Here is a 23,825-nt window from a genome sequence, read left to right on the forward strand (position 1 = left end):
TTTTGTAATCAGATAGTGATATTAATCTGATTTCAAGGTTATACATCTTTTGTATATATCAACGGAATGATTTGTTTTCTTTTTGTCTCATAACATTGTGAAGTGTTGATTCTATAGTTTACGCTGTGCATCCAGTATACTGGTGAACATTCACCAGAAGCGTTACTTGTATTACGGGGCTAGCTGCCTCTCACTGGGTAGCAGGCATCTTTGCTTTAAATTTGAACACGTTTTTCTCTTTTTCTAAATAGGAGTGCGCTGACCATTCATTCAAATAATAGGGGGTGTACCAACCCCAAGAAAGAGACCTATTTGTACCAACCTTTACATACCTGTAACGCCCCTAAATCTAGTATTTAGGGGCAACCCGAACCCTTGCCTCATCAGACAAGAACCGAACAGAATCAGAGGAGGACGACGCCCACTGACTTGGCCCAAGCCCTGCCGGCCTGTCCACACTTCGAACCTGCTCCAGCGAAATCCCGGTGTGTCCTACAGCAAGAAGCCCTCAAGAACCCGAAGGACCTGCCTGCATTCCAAAACCAAAATTTTGTCTCCCGTGAGCACCGGATTACCAAATCTGCGAGTCTGCACCACTCTGCACCCAACGCCCATAGCCCAAGTTCAAATGGTCCAACACCACGAGGAGGTCTCCCTGGCGATCCTGACCAGAGATCTGGTGATCTCTGACCTGCCTCGCATCTCCAATCGACGCCTGCAGTCTCCTTCTGGAGGATCCCCCCCAAGACCGTGCCCGGAGAAGGTAAGAAAACCCAACGTCTAAAGACACCTCTGCATCCGACGAGCATTAGGTGGCACAACTGACAGTGTCCCGGCATCCCCACGCAACCCAACTTACCTCTCTGACCGATGGTCACCTCCAGATGATCTTCGACCCAGAGAATGCAGTCTTTTTTGCAACCAGAGAATCGCCATTTGAAAACAGGGCACCCAACGCCAAAACAGCACCTTGCACCCAGCCGCCCCTACGGGTGTAACTTGGGTGCCAACTCTGATCCCCCTTTGCCCTGAGCCTAGCATCAGGAGCTTGGCTCCCACAACCTTGTGGCCTGCTCGTGAGCAGCCACCAAGAGGAGGCCCTCTATCCTCCATTGGATAACATTGGGCCTCAGCACTCTGTACCCGGCCGCCTTAGTGCAGCTGAAGGTGCTTTGAGAGTGCATCCGAGACTCTGGGGGAACCCTGGTTCTTACCCCAGAAAATCACCTCCCGACCCATGTACTTACCTTGAAAGCGATAACCTCATTTCCTCCCATAGGACTGCATTGACTGCTTTCTTGTGAAAAACTTCACATATCTAAAAACTGCTTTACTTACCTTTTCTCTAAGAAATGTACCAGTGTGATATCTAGGCATATCACACTGAGTAGAAAAAGTAATTGAAAAAGTAATTAATAAAGTAATTACCACTGCATTGAAAGTATTGACAAACCTGTAACGAAGCTATTTTCATTCAGCTTGCTTGTATTGTTCAACCTGCCTTGAAAAGTACCATTTACACTTACCTGTGCCAGGTTTCCTAGGTTCTAGAAAATAAATATAACTAAATAATATTTTCTATACAATCAAATTGGTCTGATACCAGTCTTTGAATGTGACATCATTTTTGCCTGAGTGTGTACAACAAATGCTTAACACTACCCTCTGATAAAGCCTTACTGCTCGCCCACACTACCACAAATAGAGGAGAAGGTGGTATCTACTTTTACCTCTGCCTACCTCTGGACTCTGTGCACTCTATACCTCATTTTGGTATAGTATATACACAGAGCCAGCTTCCTAGAGTACCCAGCCATTCAAAGGATCAACTCCGTCCTTTATACAGGTCACTACAGCTCTACTATATTGCTCGATCACCTGTATTGATGGATTGTTCCATTTTTTTCTCTTGTAGTTCTCAGTATGGACAAGTCAAGGGGCAGTTTGATGCTAACAGGGCAGGCATTGGGAAAGACAGTTCAATCAGTTTTGGAAATGATTGCTTTCAGCCAGAGGAATTATCTGAAGTTGCCCTTTACTCCATAAATAGAGACAGCCTATTGCACTGTCTATAATCCTTTTCTTGCATATTATAATCATTTAGGGGATTTGGTACCTGCACTGGTGCTAAATAATCGTCTTGCATGTACTAAGACACCTAGGAGAAAAATAGTGTCAGTTTAGCTGTGTAGAGAACAATGCTCAAATTATTTTTCCTTGTTGAAAGCTTGTACACTGATGGTTGTTCTCCAGACCACGTTATGTTAATTGTCTTTGAAGCACAATAAAAACAATTTTAAAACAACAAAATAAAGGCACTCTTACCACGCACTAGATCCTCAATTACTTGACCCATAACAGATACTACGGCAATATTTCCAATTCGTGCCAAGGCCATAGACGCAGCAGAAAGAATGTAATCACCAGCAAGAACAGCCTACAAAAAAGAAATGTTACAAATGTCGAGTCTCTTGTAGAATTTGAGTCAATAAACTTTGAGAAAAAAATGTTTATGCTCTTTTTATAGCTAGTGACCTAGACGTTTAAAATGAAGGAACTTTTTTCCAAATTAGTAATACTAACAAGGGACTAGAGCGCTAACATTCTGTATAATCACGAAAGGGATGCATTCCTGGATGCCGTATTACAGTTAAACGTGGAAATCTCTGCATTTGCAATGAAGCAGACTACAAGTAGTAGCTAAATAGGACGTCTACATTTTTTTCTTTGCTAAGGCAGGTTTCAAACTTGCAGTTTCAACAACTGAAGTGTTTCTTCAGTTATTAATAGTTTAATTAACTTTAAAAAGGCTACAATATTTGAGCTCAAGATCTTTATATTAGTACCAATAGTGCAGCAGGGATACAACAGCTGCCCACCTACATCCACCAGCATGCGCAGTCCGGTATGCCTCGATAAGGAAAGTGCGCTTTTATTTTACTTTAATGGTAAATTTTATTTAAAAAAATATTTATTGCCAGGGTGGGGGGTCTGGGGTTGAACTCCACTCCGGAGTCGGAAGTTTTGCAGGAACTTTGCGTTCTCTGCGGAGTATGCAAAATTCTGCCAAGTTCCGTCTGAACTGGGGTGGCGGAGTGAGCCCAAGAATAATGATGGATTAAACCCAGATCAGTTGTCTGGGGGTGAGTGCTTCCAATATTCAACACTCCGTCCAACATCCCTTTTGGTTTTGCTTTGTTCGCCCAAAGTTGGCAGGGTGTGCCCAGACGTGGGTCCCTTGCTCACTTTGCCACTGGTTTCAAGCTAGCCTGGCTGAGGACGGCTGATTAGCCAGAAACGGGTCCCAGGATGCTTGTTTCCGGTCCAGGGAAGACATGGCTTGGCAGTTCGAGCTGGGCTGTTCCCATGAGGCACATGGTCAGACTGATTTGCATATGGCCATGTCTGAACTGGGGTGGCAGAGAGAGCTAAAGAATGATGATGGATTAAACCCAGATCAGTTGACTGGGGGTCGGGGGGGGGCAGTGTTTGATATGCTCAAACGCTCCGTCCATCATCCCCTTTGGTATCACCTACATCCACCGGCCAGTGGGGGAATCATCTACAATTGCCTGTGAGCTAAGAAATAGGAATAACAAACACAATAAAAAAGGAGGGGGGAAGAGGAAAAGACACCAGTCACAAAGCAGTACTAGCCAGGAAGTGTGAGGGAGTGAGAGACCATCAGGTAGTAGGGGAGGAGGAATCTTCATCTGGGTGGGTAAGTCGGAGGATCCACAGATATAACGGGCATGATAAGCATGATAATTTTCTGAATTCGTCTGACAGATATCAGATGCAGGGCCCCCAGGTTTTGTCAAGATGCGTGGGGATTACATCTGTGCCCCATTTGGATAGTAAGGCCTGCTTAGCGGCTCCCAGTGTCAAGGTAATAGTTCAGCCCCTGGTAGACGTCAGAGGGTATATCAAAGGATTAGGGAGGAACAGTAAAACATAGCTGGGAAACCGGGGAATGTCAGTTTCCAACAGGTCTATCACTGCAGCAGGTAGAGCATTCCAAAAGAAGCGGAGTTTGTGGCAATGCCAAAGCAAATGGGTAAGAGTGCCTGACTGCCCTAGTGTCCCCAGCATGCGCTGTCCTTACTCGCATTTCATTCAGCAATCCTGGCTGGAGTGAAATACCAATAGAACATCTTTCCTGGAAGTATTACGGGCAGAGGAATGGGCGCAGTGAAGGATATTGCTCCACTCCTTATCCTTATAGGTCTCTGGTCATCTACACTGAGCAACTTCGAAGGTTTCCAAGAAGTGCTGAGAAAAACATTAATATATGAAAGAATGCGTTTGTTAGAAGAGCGAGTAAGGAGCAATTTCTCAAATGGGTAAGGGGTCAGCTAGCATGGGGACCAAGCCAGGGCTGCGTCAGCCAGTGGTAGATAGCTGCGTATTGCCAACGGGCTGTAGCGCGAATCCCAAATGCCGACTGAATCTGTGAGAAGTCTATGAGGCCATTCACATCAAGCACGTCGCCTAAAAGCTTCCTACCATACGGCAAATGCAGATCCGCATTGTGTCGGGGGAAGTCTGGGTTTCCTATTATCAGTATCTGAGGGGACAGAGGTGGGGGGGGGGGAGGGAGTCCAAGTCAAAGCTGTACTGTGTCCCACACTCCCGCCCCTGGCTCGCAAAACTGGAGAGATGTATACTGCTGAAGGCCAGTATGGCTTTGGGAGCCGTGGCACCTTCCAGATCGGGATGCCTGCCACTGCCTGATCAATAAAGCACCAATGTTTTTGGCGGTAGGTTGAGACAACTCCATGCATCACAGCTGCGCTGCCTGGTAGTAGCACTGTAGATTAGGGACCCCTAAGCCACCCTCTGCTTGCAAAAGATACACCTGTGATTTAGCCATCCTCGCCTTTTTGCAATCCCAAATGAAATCCCAGATGAAGGTCTCCAACTTATCGAGCATCCGCAGAGGGGGCTGAATAGGTACAGTTTGCATTACATATAGGATTTTCGGCAGGAGTGTCATCTTGATCCCTGCCAAGCGACTCGGTCAGGAAAAGCTGTAACGCTTCCAACTGGAGTGGTCTATATGTGCAATCGCCCAGAGGCTGTTGTAGTTACGCACCACAGTAAGATACGGTGTAGGGTGTATTTGGAAGCCCAAATAGCTTATCCCCTGCATAACCCATGTAAATGTAACTCTGGATGCAAGCAGGGCCTGGATAGCCTCGGAGATGATCAAATTGAGGAAGAGAGACTTCTGAAGGTTGGTCTTGAAACCAGAGGCTTCCCCAAAGGAAGTCAGCTCCCCCATCACCACCAGTAGGTACATCAGAGGGTCAGACAAGATCAAAAAGTCATTAACTGCATATAACGCATCAACATATGAGGGACCTGGGGCAATAAAGTTCCAGCACAAAAGCCCAAAATGTATGAACTGTAAGCCACGAGGTGTGCTTTTCCTAACAGTAGGAAAGAAGAAGAGGGGAATATCTCCTTTAAGGAGCAAGAGCTCTCATACACCCTGAAAGGTGTCATGCATCATAAGAGGGCAGCTCCTCTTTGGGCCAGCGCTGCAATGCCCAACGGGCCCCACATGGGGGCTCTTTGCCAGAGATCTATTATTTGAGTCATGGCCATAGATGAAGCAGGTGTGTGTGGGATGTGCCGTGTATATATACAAGGTGAGGAGAGTGTGGGAAATGTGTGGATTCAAAGTAACTATGTGCAGCTGCTGGACCAACTTTAAGTAGCAAGTTCCACATCATGATTAAGAACAATAGTACTTGCACGTAGAGCTCCTAATAGTCTCGTCAAGCTTTTAAGTGAAGAGAACGGTCGACATGATTCATGCCCTAAGATGTCAGGGAGATCGTGGCCTTTCATCAGGACCTAGAAAACCTACTTTCTGCTCAAACAGGGGTGGTTCACATCTATGTATCCACACCCTCACCAAATAACCAACTGCAACACCTTCCTCTTCAGTAGGCACCCATGAAGCAGAATAGGAAAGTGCCAAAGGCTCCAGAGTCACGGGACACTCGGTGGCGTCCCATCCGATTCGTCCATAGGGTACGCAGTGTGTGTCCGACCTACCCTCCGTGGATTCCGGAGCGTTGCGAGGTCCCTTTGTCTTTTTTCTCTACTGCTTCACGGGTCCCTACTGAAGAGGAACCTCGTTGCACGAAACACATTATCCTCAATTAAAAAAATGATGAGATTATTTGAATCTCTACTTGCAAGTACTATTGTTCTTAATTATGACATGGAACCGGCATTAAAGTTGGTGCAGCGGGTGAATGAATGAATACATTTATTTGTGTGGTTACTCAAAACCATTACAATAAAACAACAAAGTAGAAAAAGAACATTTCATTTTTTTTAAAAAATTGAACGATTTAAAATCATAAACATTGTGAATAAAATATGAAGTCTAAAATTCAATGATTATTAAGTCCAAGAAAGCTTTTTTGAACTTGGCCAGCAGTTGTGCATGCTCTCATTGAGCTAAGCCGTTAGTTCCAGACCGTATAGAAGCTCAACGCAGGTACTTGCCCAGTTGCTTAGCTGGGAGGGACCATCAGCTTCATACGAGTCTGTTGTACAAATTTACCAAACATAGCCATATGTTTCACTGTGTCCAATGTGTACAGTTGATGAACAGCCTCCTTTACAGTTCTAGTCCCCAGTTATAGCAAGATGGGCCTGAGGTAAAGACTGCGATCTAGGCCCAAGGCCGGACAGCAAAGTAGGATATGGGCCAAGGTCTCACGTTTGTATTTGCAGAGCCGGCACTCTATGATCGCCGATTTTATCGACCCTGAAGGGTATAATTCTTTAAGGGGGAGAGGATGTAATCTAAACGCTACGATCCTGTGTAGGGCTTGTCTCCCCACCGCCTGCGTGAGATGAAGTTTGGGGTGGTATTCTGTGTGTGGGATGCTTTGGGACTCGTGAAAGCCTCTTGTTTCCAATGATTCCAAGTCTGAAGTGCGAGAGCATTGGCGGACTTGTTTTTTTATTGTACTTTTGATAGCAGTATACTTGATTATCTTGGAGTCCCAGTTTTCTATTGCATGTTTCAAAACGTCTTTGGCGGTAGAAAGGCTGGCTGACCAGGGATTGCTGGGTTCCAGAAAGATACTTTTTATAATAGACTTCATTGTATTCTCTGGTGCCGCCATGGTGAGATAAAAGTATTTGCTCAGAGAGGACATCTCTTCCAGCTTTTGTTGGTTCAGGTTAAATTCTAACCGCACTAGATTATTCCTGGTGCATGCGGGCAGGTGAAATAACATTTTGTAGGCTAAGCAGTGGATTTTTTCTTGGTCTCTAGCTAGTTTCCCTGGAAATTCCTGTTGTGCGTAATTAAGTGATGGTATTAGTTTCGCCCTCAAGACTCTTTGGATAGCCGTTGTTGTGGGGTTATGTAGAGTAGCATATAGCTTGCAGAGGGTGAAATGATACTTTTCCCTTTCGTACGCATTTTATAGAGATGGGACTCCTGGGCGACCTGTTTCACTGAACCAAACTCACAAGTAGTTGTAGTGTTGCGTGCAATCCAGAGTCAGCTGGCCTAGCCTCCATTTTACCAGTTTTTTCTTAGGGTATTGCCCAAAGATTATTGTTTTCGATTTGGATGGGTTGGCAACCAGTTTATTTTTGGCATTGAAGGTTGCAAGGGCCGTAAGTGCTTTTTGTAAGCCTATTTTAGTATAGTATAGGAGTACCAGGTCGTCGGCGTATTGCATTAGTTGAATCTTAGTGTGCCCAATCCTAGGTGTTGCTAATGTGGCTCCAATCAGGGCTTGACCCATGTCTGCGGTGTATAGATTAAAAAGCATCGGAGCTAAAACGCACCCTTGCTTTAGGCCGCGATCTGTGTCGATTTTCCCTGTAGCAGATACGCTCGAAAGTTTGATTCTTACCCAGGTTCTCGAGTAGAATGAGCGAATGGCTTGTACTAAAGATGGATCGATGTTCCAGCGTGCCAACTTCTGCCAGAGGATAGAACGGTCTACGCCCTCAAAAGTTGCCGAGTAGTCAATAAAACAAGCAAAAAGCAGCAGGCTTTGTCTTGACTCAGCTTTTTGAGCTAGATATGAGAGCACTGTAATATTGTCCACTGTTGATGCTCCAGGTCTAAACCCTGTTTGAAAAAAGGGCAGGAGACCTTTATTACTGACCCAGTTTGAAAGTTCCACAAGAAGGGTGCTTGCATAGGCCTTGCCTTCAACGTCAAGCAGGGCAATCATGCGATAGTTTTGTGGGTTAGATTGTGTCCCTTTCTTATGTATTAGGTGAAATAACGACCCTCTCCAGGAATCTGGAACATCCCCCAAGAACCGGCATTCAGCATATAACTTGGTCAGGTTGTCCGTCCAGAAATCTGTGTCGGCCCTGAAGAGGGAGCCAGGCAGGCCGTTGAGTCCCAATGCCCAATTGTGTCTGATCTTTTTTTATGGTTGTATGAACTACAGTTTTTCCTGGAGGTGCTTGGTTATTCAAAGTTTTTGAGGTGCGGGCAGTGATGCCTAGTTCTCCACCCTCGTTAAGGTCTTTATTTGGCAAAGTTATGCTTCCATCCTCTTTGTACAGTATTCTCACATGAGCGGCCCAGGTGCCAGCATCAAGTGAGTTCTCTCTATGGTTGATTCCTTGGGTTAGGGTATTTAGATATCGCCAGAACTCTTGGGACTTACAGGGTCTCAGTAAGTCGAAGATCTTCAGCCATTTCGCCTCAGTGCATTCGCGTTTCGCTGCCCAGACCTCCTTCAAATGGATTTTTGCGGCTTCTTTGAGTAGCCTTTTGGCAGATGCGGAGCCAGTTTTCTGGTAGGCCCTATGTTTGGCAGTTAATAGTTTAGCACTCTCTTTAATTGCTGGGACGCGTCCAAAGGTGTGTGATGGATATGGAGGGGTTCTGCTTGTTGCGCCTCCTTGGCACAGTGAAGCTAATTTGCGGGCAGACCGATCCCATTAGTCTATGGCGCCCAGGTTGTTTTCGCTTTGTTGCCAGCCAGCCCATATTTTTTTCCATTTCTCAAACTTGTTAATTGGCACTGGCCCCCATTTGATTCTTCTTGATAGTATAAACAGTTCTTCTGCCCCAATGCATCATAAAGTGTGGCGAGTGTCTGCTGTGAGATTTAACGTGAGCTTTAGGGTGGCGTGATCACTTTCGTTTCGTTGGTCTACTGTATAGTTTACCATGAGATTTTGTATCCGTCCGCCTAATAGAATGTAATCTATTGTCGTTTGATTGCTGTATGTGGGAGGGCAGAATGCCCCCGGTGCGTCCCTTAAAAACAGAGTGGGCTGATAGCAGATTATACGAGTGCATCAGGACGTTGAAGACATCTGTAGCCGTAGAACGTATGCTTTGTGCTGCAGAGACCCCTATGTTATGTGTGTTAAAGTCCCCAAGGATAATTGATTCCATAGGAGCGAACTGTAGGAGAAGATTTTCTATTTGACTTATCAGCTGGGTCAGCTTGTCCTTGGCACCCGGCCCATGAGGGTTGTGATAAACGTTAATTATGAGTATTGGGAGTGGACCGTTAGTTGTAGATAGGCCTTTCAGGGTGCCGGTCAGAAACATACTTGATGTTGTTTTTATTTCTGTAAATTGTATTTTCAGGGAGTGCTTGATGTATATGGAAATCCCTCCTGATGGTCTTCCAAATATGTTGTCCTTAATAGCTGGTTTGCATATTCCGCGTAGCCTCTTATTGATATTGGTTTAGTTGGCCACGTTTCTTGGGTGCAAATTATATCGGCTCCTTCTCAAAAAGCCAATGTCGCTGGTTTTTACACAAGCTTTGATATCCCTGAGACGTTCCAGGTCATGATGATTACGCTTTGAGTACTGACCGTCGAGTTACAATGCTTGACAGGGCAATCTTCAGGCAGATGCGGTGTGGTCTCCTTGCTTGCAGGGGGACAGGTGTTAGGAATTGGGATTTAAGGCCCTTGAAACCCAAGACCAGTCTTTGCTGGTATTGCCCTTGATGAGCAAGACCGAATGCCTTGACCCAGATTGGTTGTTACTTTAATTGAGCTGTCACTTGTTAAATTTATTTTTGTGCCGCTTATAGTACCGTGAAGACTCAGTCTATCATCCTCTTTTGTATCGCTTTGTTCGCCTTAAATTGGCAGGGTATGCTCGGACGTGAGTCCCTTGCTCACTTGGACACTGGATTCAAGATAGCCTGGCTGATGAGGATTATGAATCCGAAACCGGTCCAAGGATGCTTGTTTCCGGTCCAGGGAAGACATGGCTTGGCAGTTCGGGCTGGACTGTTCCCATGAGGCACATGGTCAGACTGATTTGCATACGGCCATGGCTGAACTGGGGTGGCTGAGTGAGATAAAGAATGGTGATGGATTAAACCCAGATCAGTTGACTGGGGGGCGAGTGTTTGATTTGCTCAAACGCTCCGTCCATCATCCCCTTTTGTATCGCATAGTTATTTTAAATACATACATTCCCCACACTCTACTCACCTTATATATACACACCACACATCTCACACGCACCCGCTTTATCTATGGCCAAGTTCACAGATAAAAGACCTCCGGCAAAGAGCCCCCCTCCGGGGCCCTTTGGGCATTGCATTGCAGGCCCAACGAGGAGCTGTCCTATGATGAAGCATGGTGTGTGAGGGGGCTTGCTCCATCATCTTCACATAGCATTATTTTATGTTCCCTGCTCCCCATACAGGTGCCCGCAATTTGTGGGTAACTATGTATATCTTCCACAAATGGCGCAATGTACAAGGCAAACAACAATGGTGATAGGGGCAACCTTGTCAGGTCCCCCGAGCGATCGGAAAGGGATTAAATAAGATCCCATTAACCCGTACCCTAGCTCTGGGGGAAGTTTAACTGCACTAAACCCATTGACAAAATAATCGACCCTGGCAGGTACAATTTTTAACATGATTTTCCCACCACTGTTCACAATTCCCTGTCGATATCGGTTTCTCAGACTGTATCCTAGTTTTTAAAATAGGAACATTTTGGAGGCGAAAGAGTGGATTTTCTTCTACCGTAATTCACTAGAGTACAAATAGGGGAACTAATAAATTAGTATTTTTGTATCAAAATGAATGGCTAGACACTCCAAATGTTCGAAGAGCAAATCTTTCTTTCTGCATACATGTGAATTTTAATTGACAGCAAAATGAAAGGAAATGTATATGGAGACAATAAAAAAAATATAATTTAGTACAAAGCAAAATATATGCCATAGCTGTGAAAATTAATCTGCACAGTTTGAAGTCGTTTTCAAACGATTTAAATACACAAGACTACACATGGAAGGACAGAGACAGCATCTAGGACCTCCCCTAGAGCTACAAACTGTAGCAACACAACCCATCAGCCTGCTGCACAGAAGAGGTTTTTAAAGCCTCTTCAAATAGCTGCAGGTCTCAGAGTGTCAGTCTATTCAGTGAGCCAATGCATAAGAAGCCTTTTGTTATTGAACAGCTGTCAGATTTACAATTTGGATTATGCCAAAGACCATTAAGAGTGCTATCTTCCTACTTGGGAATAACGGATGTCGAAAATAACACTGTGAAACAACAAAGTTAGGCAACGGTCAGTAGGTCGACTCGATAGTATGAATGATTATTCAACAAGCACGGTCAATGAAACAGAAGCAAGAAGAGTGCTTCTGACTGGATACGGTTCTGCACATGTGAGGAGGGAAAGGACAGTTTCAAGTGCATGGATGCACCGATTGGTCCTAAAGCGTGATTAGAGAATAACAGTTTGCCTGGGATGATCAGGAGCTCAGTTGGAGAGCAGAGAACATCAACGTTCTAAGCAGCACTAAAGGCGTAAACTGTTTGACTGGGGCTCATTTTCTAGTCCTACTCTGGGGCCCTTCCCCTGCAAACAAGAAGAGGAGATGCAGGCATCAAGTACAACCATATGGCACATGTCAATCTATACAGATTATGACGTGGCTAACCGGCTCATATGAGATACAGACATGTAATCTGAACTCGAATGCTTGAATCTAATTACACCTACTACCAAATTTGTTTCCTATCGCTCCGTAAAGATTCCAATATGTGCACTAGACTTTTTTTTTATTAATCATTTTCTATATCATAGCAGCACTCATCTCCACCCTTTTTTAAGCCTCACCAATCACTTGAAGATACTCTTGCAGTCTATTTTTTTCAGGACAGTTCTGCATAGATCCCATCTATATTTCGGCACACTGTGCAGAATTAACTCTACATGCCTTGACATGTTTTCTCTTGTTGAAATTGTAATCTGCACTTCAAACTCATTAGTTATGGACTACTGGCTCTCACCATCTCATTCGTGTTCACCTACTCCTCTGTTTAGCCTCCTTTTCTAGGTTAAAAAACAAAATATTCAAGATGTCCTGGTTCTGTGCCCATCAGTATTGCATAATTCCGACTTGTATGTTGCTGAAATGTCGCTAGAGTATTAAGAGATCACTTTAATCGGTTCCAAAATTGAAAACGTTACAGCTGCAGAAACTGCCTTGACGGTAATCCTACTAACCCCGGGAGGAGCAGGCAGAGTTGCTCTATGCGGTGCTGGCCAAAAACTCCATGGAGCTCAATGATCAGTTGACTGTGGGTGAGTCCTTGCAATGTTCAACACTACGTCCATCATCCCCATTGGTTTCGCTTTGTTCTCCCTAAGTTGGCAGGGTATGCCCAGACGTGGGTCCCTTGCTCACTTTGCCACTGGATTCAAGCTAGCTTGGCTGATGACGGCTGATTAGCCAGAAACCGGTCCCAGGATGCTCGTTTCCGGTCCAGGGAAGACATGGCTTGGCAGTTCGGGCTGGACTGTTCCCATGAGGCACAGGGTCTGACTGATTTGCATATGGCCATGTCTGAACTGGGGTGGCTGAGTGAGCTAAAGAATGATGATGGATTAAACCCAGATAAGTTGACTGGGGTGAGTGCTTTGGTGAGTGCTTGCAATGTTCAACCCTCCGTCCATCATCCCCTTTGGTTTAACTCCGCCAACGGAGCAGAGTTCTTGCCCAGGGTAAAGCCTACTCAGTGGGACAACTACAACCCCCCCAAAGGTAGGTGCACTGTGTTACTCAGGGTACTGGGTGCAGAGTACTGGGTGTGGACTGGACTCTTAATCAAATAAGATGAATGAAACTGTTAAGCAAAAACAGTCTCCTTGTGAATTATTGTCTTGGTTTAAAAATCAAACACCTTCTATGGTAGCAGGCATGAATACCTTCACTTTGCATTAGTAGCGTTAGAAGTAAATAAGTAACAGGTCTATGTAGCACCATCATCTATCCACACACAAGCTTCTCTGGAGTCTAATATGATGGAAGGTACGCCTACCACCCAACAAAACTAAAGAGTAGTTTCTTACCTGTAACTCCAGTTCTGTAGTAGGGGTATCTCTGTTATAGTCATAATCTAGTGAATAGCCCCGCTCATGTGTGGGGACCCCGGAGCAATCAAAAATAATCTCTTAAGCTGTCTTTTGTGCAATCCTGCATAGACACTTAAGAGAGAATTTAAAGACAAATAATGCAGCCTATACCTACCAGGCTACACTGTCCAGTACTTTCAACTAGATATTCCACCAATACCATATTCAGCACAGCCTGCCAGGTTTCTTTCATAGAGAAACTTCCCCTTATACCAAGAAAGCCTCTGGAATGATAGAGAGGAAGGGGTGGACAGACAAGCCCCATAGGCAGGCCTTTATGTGGCTCAAAAAGGGATACCGTGCCTTTAAGGAAACTTTCTAGAACTCTCAGTATCCCAGAATGCACAGCAGGTCCCCTCCACTTTCAGTTCTTTTTTCCGGCTCCTGCTAGCAGGATCCTGGGGTATTGAGCTCTCCCTTTTTTAGGGTTTATTTCAATTTTTTGCACTTTTAAAGTGTTAGAGTGTGTTCACTCGAAGTGTTTTTGTCCCTTCTTTAATTACTGGTGTTTTTCTGGTAATTCTGAGCCTCATTTATCCACATTTATCCATTTAGACACATTTTCATAGTAGCCTTTATTTGTTTCAGCAATCGCTTGTCACACATTTGCAGAATGTTGAACATCTGAGCATATCGACAGGGACATCTTTTTGTAGCACAGGTTTTGCAAGTACATGTACATTCAAGTTCTGTGGGTAGAAGCTTTAGAAATTCTGTAGGTTTGGGAACCCCATCAATATTTTCCAAACCAAATTCACAAGGATTTCTATACAAATGCAAGATCCACAACATGTGCATATCTTCTGATCAAGTAGAACACTCTTTTAATGTGTCTACTCACAGAATATGACATCGGTGGAAGGACACTTTGCGGGAATGCTCTCGAACTCACTGTACCGAATATCGTCAAATGTGTGACAGAACTAAGTTTCCACGTATGCACAAGGTATTTTTCAACGTCTTTAAAAAAAATCACATTATTTTTCTGTACCAGCAAATCCTTTTAGAAACTGCACAGGTTTAGCAGTTAAAGCTACAAGCTTTTGTTCTATTTTAGCACATAGGGTCATCCACCGTAAGAATGTGTGCCTTGAACACTGGGCATCTCTGGTCAAGTTTCTTGTACAGAATATGAAGCGGCGTTAAATGTCTTCTCTCGCCTGTTCCGCCAAATCTAAGTAGCGCAATAATAACATCTGTGTCGTTTGACAGTACTATTACTCATTTGGAATAATTTCGAACAACCCACTCAACATGTGGCACAACACGAAGGTCAGCTTCCTCCAATTTGCTGTTAAATTCTTTTACAATAATGGCCCACACATTTGGAATATTTCTCTGCAAACACCAACTCCTCATTGACAATCATTCCGCTTGCAATAATTGGAAATTTTGTGTTCACTGAAGCACCAGCAATGTTTTTGTGAGTTAACATATCCAAATGTAATGCCTTCTGAGTGAGACCAGCCCTTCTCACGCACATTTATCATGATTAAATATTATGGGATGGCCGCGATATTTGCTTAAAGTAAATTGAACAACCGCGGTGCTCTTTTTAGATAATTTTGAGTGCGTCCTGTTTTGAATGGCTTAGTGAGCTTACCCGGGTCTGATCGCTTTAGTAGATGAGGGGGACAAGTGACACATGCAGTACCTACCGCTTGATGCTGTGTCACTGATGGCTGGCTCAAACCACCTATTTGTCATCGCCATCTGCAGGATCGCGTGCTAATCCTAGCTGATAAAAGAGTTCTATTATTAGCATGACAAAGAAATCGCATCATCTTTAAAAAAAATATATCAGGTCCATCTCGGTTGGCTCGGTGAAAGAAACACAGTAAATCTGCGCGTGCTATGGCGCCCTCCAGTGGCAGTAAGGTAGATATTATTTTATGAAAACTACAGATTTTCAAAATAATTTCTGTATTTTTTTTTTAACAGAAAGGGGCCTGTTTTTCTATCTCACTTGTAGAACGAAGTCTGCGAGATAGTTGTCAGTTAGTTGTTTTGGGGAACGCACAGACATAATTGTAATCGTGTAATGGAGAAAGGGTAGAGAATTGCTGTCCAGGCTTTGGAATGAACTTGGACAGCTATTACTGAGGAGGGGGAGCTCCGAAACCAGGTACAGATGCCAGAATTATTTCCAAGACCTGGCTTTAAGATTCTGCATTTGGGAAGGGCATGGAAAATCATTCACAATGCCAACTATGGTCATTTTGTGGAAACCTTAACTTGCAGCCAGTTTCTTGTCCGATATGAGAGAAAAAAACATTCAGCATTCTATTCGCAGCAGTGAACGCCTATGGAATTTCCGTTCACAGCTTTGTTGTAGATTTACCCCAACAACGTGGTGGTACAGCACAAAACCGCTGGGGAGCCAGTGGCATTGAATCAGCATTTACATTTCATGGAGTTACTTGGGCAATAATGTACCTTGAATTACTTAACCATAATAGGCAAATCCCCTCTCGCCCCCATCAGCTCCTCCGCTTATGACGAGAGAATACCTAGCCTCCTTTCACCTTAGAGGCACCAGAACAACCTTCGGGGGATAAGAGTCACGCCCCCCCCCTCACATTTTTCTCCAATGATGATCAAGCATCCTACTCCTCTGATCTTACCATTCCCACTGAGGAAAAACACCTCCTAGATTTCAACCTGTGAGGAAGAGGGGAAACCCTTAACGCCTCAATTCTGCAACTTTGAGGTTCCTCATACCCAGTGACTGACATACAGTGGACTAAGGTCCACACATACACGATCCATGCCTAGGCGACCCCTCTCGGAGTCCATCATCCCGCCCCGAGTCCCTTCAGCCTCCTTGTCACTCGTCCAACACTCACCCCAGCTCTGCGCCTCCTATTCACCCTCCTCTCCGCCTGCAGCACCCAGCCTATTACTCCCGGCTCGCAGCAATTTTCTTGCCCATCCCCGAATTACCATAATCCTTCACCCTATACATTTTCCCAAATCCCCACTTTAGCCACTTAACTTGGACATTCACTCCCTGCCTGCTCTTCAGCACACTCACTCACCCCTGTACCGTTCAGCACTCAACCCCTTTCCGCTGCCCCCATCCTTTCAAACTTTCCCCTCCCAGCCCCCAAACGCGGCCTCTCATCACCTCCACAGATGCCATCCCATACACTCACTCCGCGGCCCCCGCTGTCGGACACTCACTCCGTGCTTGGCCTCCTCCTCCGCCTTCTTCCTCTGCAGGCCCCGGTCCGCCAGGGTCATCAGGTAGGCCCACACCTCGCTCCTCGGCCGGGGGGCACGAGCGGGCCCTGAGGGGCCTGGAGCGGCCCGGGAGAGGTCCAGGCGGAGCCGCTGTGTCCCGGCCGCCTCCATGGAGCTGTGTCCAGGCTCAGCCTCCAGGAAAGAAGCGGGAGGGGGCGGGAAAGGGGGAGGAGAGAGCTGACGACGGCCGGCCGGAGCAGAAGGCGGGCACCAGGAAACAAGCGGGAGGGGGCGGGAAAGGAGAGGCCGGAGCAGGAAGGCGGGCATCAGAGAGAAGCGGGAGGGGGCGGGAAAGGGGGAGGAGAGAGCTGACGACGGCCGGAGCAGAAGACGGGCACCAGGAAACAAGCGGGAGGGGGCGGGAAAGGGGGAGGAGAGGCCGGAGCAGGAAGGCAGGCATCAGGAAACAAGCGGGAGGGGGCGGGAAAGGGGGAGGAGAGACGCTGACGACGGCCGGAGCAGGAAGGCGGGTGCCGGCAATGCCGGACCAGATTCGGGGGCGTTCCCGGCTTTCGGCTGACGTCGCGTGACGTCGGCAAAAGCCAAAGAATCTCGGGAACGCCCCCGAATCTGGTCCGGCATTGACGGACAGGCCCCTCGTCCAATGGCTAGGCTCCATTTATGGAGCCAGCCAATAAATGACGAGGGCCGACCCAAACCCACACTACAGTACTCATTAGGTTTTCGCCTGCGCGAAAAAGCTGCGCAGAGCGCAGCTTTCGCCAGGCAAAACCTAAAAAAGAACTGTCTTTATCTTTTTTTTTTTTTTTAAATGCACACACATACATCGCTTGTGACTGTAGTTTGAGACGTTATGCCAGCGATGCCGATCCATTGCTGTGGGCGGATCCTGAATCTACAGTGTAATTGCCGGGCTGAAGAGCTCACCGACCTGAGGCCTGTGAGGTCATCAGCTCGGGAAAGACATTGCCTCGAGGACCAGTCTCCACCCCCTGATGACGTGTGGGTAAAGTTAGCCACGGGCACTTCAGGCTGAAGCCCTGTAGCACCAGGGGCTTAACGTCAATCAGGAAATGGAGACAATGGCACCCCACTCTTTCCCAACTCATCACAGGGGGTTGGGTCTGCCCTGTGACGCTTTGGGAAAGGGTGGGGTAGAGGCTGCAAGCAGACGGGAGGCCTAGAAATCGATTCTGCGCAATTTGTCATCAGGATTTTTTCAAGACACACTGCGCTGGCTAAAAGTGTCTGCTTCGCGCTCTTCTCTTAATTGCTGGGCAGTGTGGATGACTTTTGCAGCTCCAGAACAGCATCTGTATTTGGCTGGCAGTAGCAGGCTGGAGCTGAGGAGCAGCATAGAGGGTGGTGCAGTGCTTTTTGTGAGAGAGATCCAGGTGTTTTTGTCCCGTAACTTTGCCAAAACTGGAGCGTCCATTCGGGCTAACAGATAGTCTGCATGGTTGTTGAGGAGGAGGTTAACTGTACTAAACATTCTCCTTTCTCTTCAACTTTCAAGGGAAAATCGAGGGTTCAATGACTTCATCACCACCTTTCCACTGGCGTAACTTTACAAAACTTATAGAAGTTCAAATGCTCGACTTGATAGTTTCGCGCTGGGGCATCACTTACTAGATTGCCCTTTTCAGCCTGGAAGCGAGCGGTGAAACATGACTCTGGTAAATTTCAGCATTCAGTGCGCGAAGGGCAAGGAGTGTATGGTCGTGTAAGAGGCAGGCCTGAGGTGCTTGAATGATACCAAGGTTGGTGGGGGGTGAAGTGAGTGGGAGGCCACTAAGAGGGTACAGAGTGCTGTTGGCACATAAAGTAAATAAGATGGCCAGCAGAGATAAGATAACTACAAGTGTCTCTGGGGCTCAGGCTGCAGCGTCCAGTTATGAGCAGGGGTTGGGTCTTACCCTTGATTTCAACTCACTCAATGTCTCCCCAACACAAAGTAGTGCTTCAAATGATGTGACAAGTGTGTGAAAGAGGGGAGGGTGCCCCAGTATAATATGTGGCGCCACCAGAAAGCTCAGGCTTTTTAGCCAGCTGCATTTTGTATGTTGGCATTTTGAGACAGTGCAATGTTAAAGAGAAACTACAAGTCCCAACATGCAAAGTCCTGTTGACTACAATGTCAGCACTGGCAAAAGGATCACACATTGCAGCAGGGGATAAGATAAGGCAGGAATGCTCTGATATAAATAATAAAATGAAAACATTTCACAAATACGCTTCCAGTACTTGTACATATACATATATATGTACTTTCTTTGTTTGCTTGAAGACAACCGCACACTGAAAAATCTTCTTAACGTTGCATGATAACTACAACTACAAGACTAACTTTCTGGGATTAAAATACCCCAAGTTTGAGCCATTGTGTGAAGACCGGAGTGTCCATGTCAGGGGGAAGGCTGGATATCAATAGTCATACCATGCTTGCTATGAGCTTTAGAAAGTGTGTAGCAGTGAGAAACTGAACTCAAGATGACCCTGTTGTTTGATGGACTGCCTTCTCCTACAGACTCACAGTACTTCATCTAAGGCCATGTTTGTATAAATGCGGGTGATTAGCTGTGCCAACTACTGAATTTGTGTTGTATGCCCATTATTTTTGGTCAGTGTTGCCTGCTTTATTACACTTTATTGACACGACTAAACACTTGAAAATAGTGTATAATTTGTTTTTAAAAAAGGCAAAGTGGTGAAGTACCATATACACCAAAAAACGGAGAACAATCACTTAAAGGACTAATTTTTTTACACTAAGCACTGTTGAGCCAAGAATAGGAAATTATTTTTTGAGTGGGAACTGATGTAGTCACAGTGGGTCTTGTACAAATGAACCTGTTGAGGAAACTGGTACTGTTGCAGCTGTGTAATTTTTATTTTCCCCTCCTTTCTATCTTGTTCGCCACCCTGTGTCCTTTTCATTTTCAGTATCATGGTTATTAATCAAACGTTTTGTTGCAAAAAGAGCCTTGTGACCCATTTGTTGTACTAACTTGGGATGCTACCTCACTGTTGATAAGCTTCTGCTTGATATTACTGCTTCAGGAAGCACCTCAAGACCTGGCTTTTCGAGCAGTAGCGGACCCCCCCCCCCCATCCTGGCGCCTTGGAACCCTCGCGGGTGAGTAGTGCGCTCTATAAATTATGTGATTGATTGATTGATTACTGCTTCTGTAAATGTAAAGTATCAATGTTCTCATTTACATTGGGATTTTTGAAAGATATAAAAGTTTTGAAGGTTTGTGCTTGGAATACATGGAGACGCTTGCTCCATTGAGGTAAAAGGTGATCCCTTCACTCCATGTGAACCCCTTCTAGAATCAGTGTTGAGGTGAATAATGCACTTCGTGGTGCCCAAGGGTGCTTTGACTAGTGAATAGCATGTGAATGGAACCTACTAGAAGATGTATTGGGTTGTACACTACCTTCCATTTTATCTGAGAGTTTTCTTTAGAAATAAGTGACAGGATTGATTCCTTTTTAGGTTTCGACTGCAAAAAAGCTGCGCAAGCAGCTTTTGCGCAGGAGAAATCTAATGAGTACAGTATGTTGCTCGGGAATCCGCCCTCTGTTCCATTGGCTAGCTCCATAAATGGAGGCTAGCCATTGGAACAGAGAGGCGTCCGTCATGGCCGGACCAGATTCGGGGGCGTTCCCGAGAATTTTTGGCTTTTGGCTACGTCATGCTACGTCAGCCAAAAGCCGGGAACGCCCCCGAACCTGGTCCGGCCGGGCCGTGCTTGCTGCTGTCCTGCCTTCCTCCGTGTCCCTCCTCCCGCCGTCCCTCCTCCCGCCGTCCCCCCTCCCGCTCTCCCCCCTCCCGCTCTCCGTGTGGTCCTGCCTTCCTCCGTGTCCCCCCTCCCGCCGTCCCCTCTCCCCCCCTCTGTGTGCCCGTCCCCCCCTCCCGCTCTCCGTGAGCCCGGGGCACATTCTTGTTCACATTGAAATCCAACTGCTGTTTGTTCGTTCGTAGTGATTGAGCAGCGCACTGTAAACTTTATGTAAACAAGAACAAAATAAACGAAACGCAGGCCAAACACACCAGTGTTTAAGATCTTTGATTATGCGTTTTTCTCAAGTTTGGAGCTAAAGCTATTTAAGCAGAAGCCATGCCCGGGTTTAATGCTGCTTAAAACACCTGTTCTATGGTAAATCCAGAAGTCGGCTTCAGGAAGCTCGGGTTTAAGAAGAAGCGCCGAGGCACCATGGCCCCTCGGCGTCGCGCCGGCTGTAGGGCCTGGCTTTGATCGTGAGTCTTCAGGCCGGCTCAGAGGCTTTTCTTAGCGGTCTAGCGTGAAATGACGCACGCTGTTATCGCACTTGCGTGTCAGTGACTGGAAAAACAGCATTCCGGGGACTAGTGGGGCGATCCTTCTCATAGAGAAGTGAAGAGAGGCCTTTGAAGCGGTAAAACATGCCGCGGAGCTTAATCCGGGTCTCCCGCCCGAATGGGCTGAGTATAGATACTGAGGGAGAATGTCGGCATTGTAATGTATTTGTATCGGAGCATTTATAAAGCGCTTTCCGGTAGTGGAATTGGGAAAAAATACTCTCGGAATGCTGAAATTGGCGGTCAACGAGTGGCAGAGCAAAGGGGGTGGAGTCACGAGGGGCGGAGCTTGAGTTTGACAATCGTAATGCAAATGCTACTTACCAGTATGCATCTGTTCTTGGCATGTAGGGCTGCTGACATTCATATCTGTGCATAGATCGCCGCCTAGTGTTGGGTCCGGATGATTGCACATTGTTGTCCTGGAAGAGTCTTCGATGTATCACGAGATAGGTGGCTCCTCCCCTGGACTACAGTGCGCATGGGCATCGCCTCCATCCCCAGATTGTTTTTAGCCATTGGCAGAGATGGAGTGAAGTATGTGAGTGATGACCATGCTATGAGCATATATATACATATGAATGAACACTGCAGCTGCTACAGGCGCCGGGGAGGAGGGTGGGCGATATGAATGTCAGCAGCCCTACATGCCAAGAACAGATGCATACTGGTAAGTAGCATTTGCAGTTCGAGGCATGTGGGCTGCTGAATTCATATCTGTGCATAGAATACATAGCAGTCCCTCCATTAGCGGCGGCCGCCCGTGCCAGCTGCAGCAGTCTGAAAAAGTGTCTTGAGAACAGCCTGACCAACAGCTGCCTGCTGTTTGGAGTGCACGTCTACACAGTAGTGTTTAGTGAAAGTATGTGTGGTAGACCATGTGGCTGCTCTACAGATATCTTCTAAGGGAATGTTACCTAGGAAAGCCATAGAGGCCCCCAACTTCCTGGTGGAGTGGGCCCTTGGTGGGATAGTGAGAGTGCGCTTAGCTTTAGCGTAGCAGATTTGAATGCATTTCACGATCCACCTAGCGATCCCCGCTTTGGAGATAGCGTTTCCCTTGTGGTGTGTGGCAAAAGCAACGAAAAGCTGCTTGGTTTTGCAAAAATCTTTTGTCCTGTCTACATAGTACATCAAGGCTCTCTTAACGTCAAGGGTGTGGAGCATCCGCTCCGCCAGCGTCTCTGGGTTCTGGAAAAACACCGGCAACTCAATTGTCTGGTTTATATGGAATTGAGATACAACCTTGGGTAAGAATTTAGGGTTAGTGCGGAGCACAACCCTGTTAGCATGTACCTGGAAGAAAGGTTCTTGGATGGTGAGCGCCTGCAGCTCGCTAACCCTCCGTAGCGATGTGATTGCTACTAAGAACGCAACCTTCCAAGTTAGAAACTGAAGCTCACAAGAGTGCAGTGGCTCAAAGGGAGGACCCATCAGTCTTGTAAGAACCACATTGAGGTTCCATTCTGGAGCTGGTGGTGTCCTTGGTGGAATGACTCTTGAGTCCTTCCAAAAAAGCCTTGATAGCAGGGACCTTAAAGAGCGACAGGTGTTGCCTATTCTGGAGGTATGCTGCCATAGCAGACAGGTGAATGCGGATGGAAGAGTACGCCAAATTGCATTGATACAGGTGGAACAGGTAACAAATGATGTTTTGAATGGAAGCATCTAGCGGGTCAATATTGTGGTTAACACAGTAGATGACAAACCTCTTCCATTTAGCCGCATAACAAGCTCTAGTAGTGGGCTTCCTTGCCTCTCGAATGATGTCCATGCAATCAGGAGGAAGATTGAGGTAGCCAAACTCTAGGACTTCAGGAGCCAGATCGCCAGGTTGAGCTGTTGCGGGTCTGGGTGCTGAATGTCGCCATGGCTCTGCGTCAGAAGGCTGGGAGTGAGATGAAGCCTTTGATGCGGTACCACGGAGAGTTCCAGAAACGTGGTGTACCATGGTTGGCGAGCCCACGTTGGAGCAACCAGGATGAGAGTCATCGAGTGCTGCCTGAGCTTGCGTGCCACCAGCGGTATCAGCGGTGCTGGGGGAAAAGCGTACGCAAATCTGCCTGACCAGTTCATCCACATCGCATTGCCCTGTGATTGCGGGTGTGGGAACCTGGCGGCGAAGCTTTGGCATTTTGCGTTCTCCTTTGTGGCGAACAGGTCTATCTCTGGATGACCCCACTTTTGGAAGTACGGTTGGAGTACTGATGGATGTATCTCCCACTCGTGCATTTGATGGCTGTGTCTGCTGAGCAGATCCGCCATCTGATTGTCCTTGCCCGGGAGATGCTCTGCCATGAGGAAGATGTTCCTCTGAATGGCCCACTTCCACATGCTCTGAGCCAGATGAGACAGCTGTGGAGAGTGTGTGCCTCCCTGCTTCTGAATGTAGTACATGGCCGTCATGTTGTCCGTCCGGATCAACACGACTTTGTTGCACAGATGTACTTTGAACGCCTTTAAGGCCATGAAGACTGCCATCAGTTCCAACACATTGATGTGCATCTTCCTTTGCTGTAGTGTCCATAGTCCCTGCACTGTGTACTGGAGTACATGGCTCCCCATCCCTGGAGAGAGGCGTCCGTCGTCAGGATAATCTGTGGCACAGGCTCTTGGAATGGTCGGCCCTTGCAAAGGTTTTGTGGATTCCACCAATGCAGAGAGTTGTATGCCCGACCGCTCACCAACACTAGGTCTGTCAGTTGCCCATGAGCCTGAGTCCACTGACGTGCTAGGCACTCCTGAAGCGGACGCATATGTAGTCTCGCGTGCGGGACAATGGAGATGCAGGAGGCCATCATGCCTATCAACTGCATAAACACCTTCGCTGGAAGCGAGTGTTGGGGTC

At 46.6% G+C, this 23,825-nt stretch overlaps 1 protein-coding gene across 1 annotated transcript in view; it reads right to left on the reverse strand.

The window, feature by feature from the left end:
• PDSS1 (decaprenyl diphosphate synthase subunit 1) overlaps positions 1 to 23,825 on the reverse strand; it is a 266,914-nt gene that overhangs the window by 154,123 nt on the left and 88,966 nt on the right. Inside the window, exon 6 of the mRNA XM_086941653.1 lies at positions 2,326 to 2,437. Coding sequence (XP_086797779.1) covers positions 2,326 to 2,437 — 112 coding nt within the window. The remainder of the gene's footprint in view (positions 1 to 2,325; positions 2,438 to 23,825) is intronic.

This window comes from Lissotriton vulgaris, chromosome 10 (genome assembly GCF_964263255.1).
Source record: "Lissotriton vulgaris chromosome 10, aLisVul1.2, whole genome shotgun sequence".
Taxonomy (NCBI): Eukaryota; Metazoa; Chordata; class Amphibia; order Caudata; family Salamandridae; genus Lissotriton; species Lissotriton vulgaris.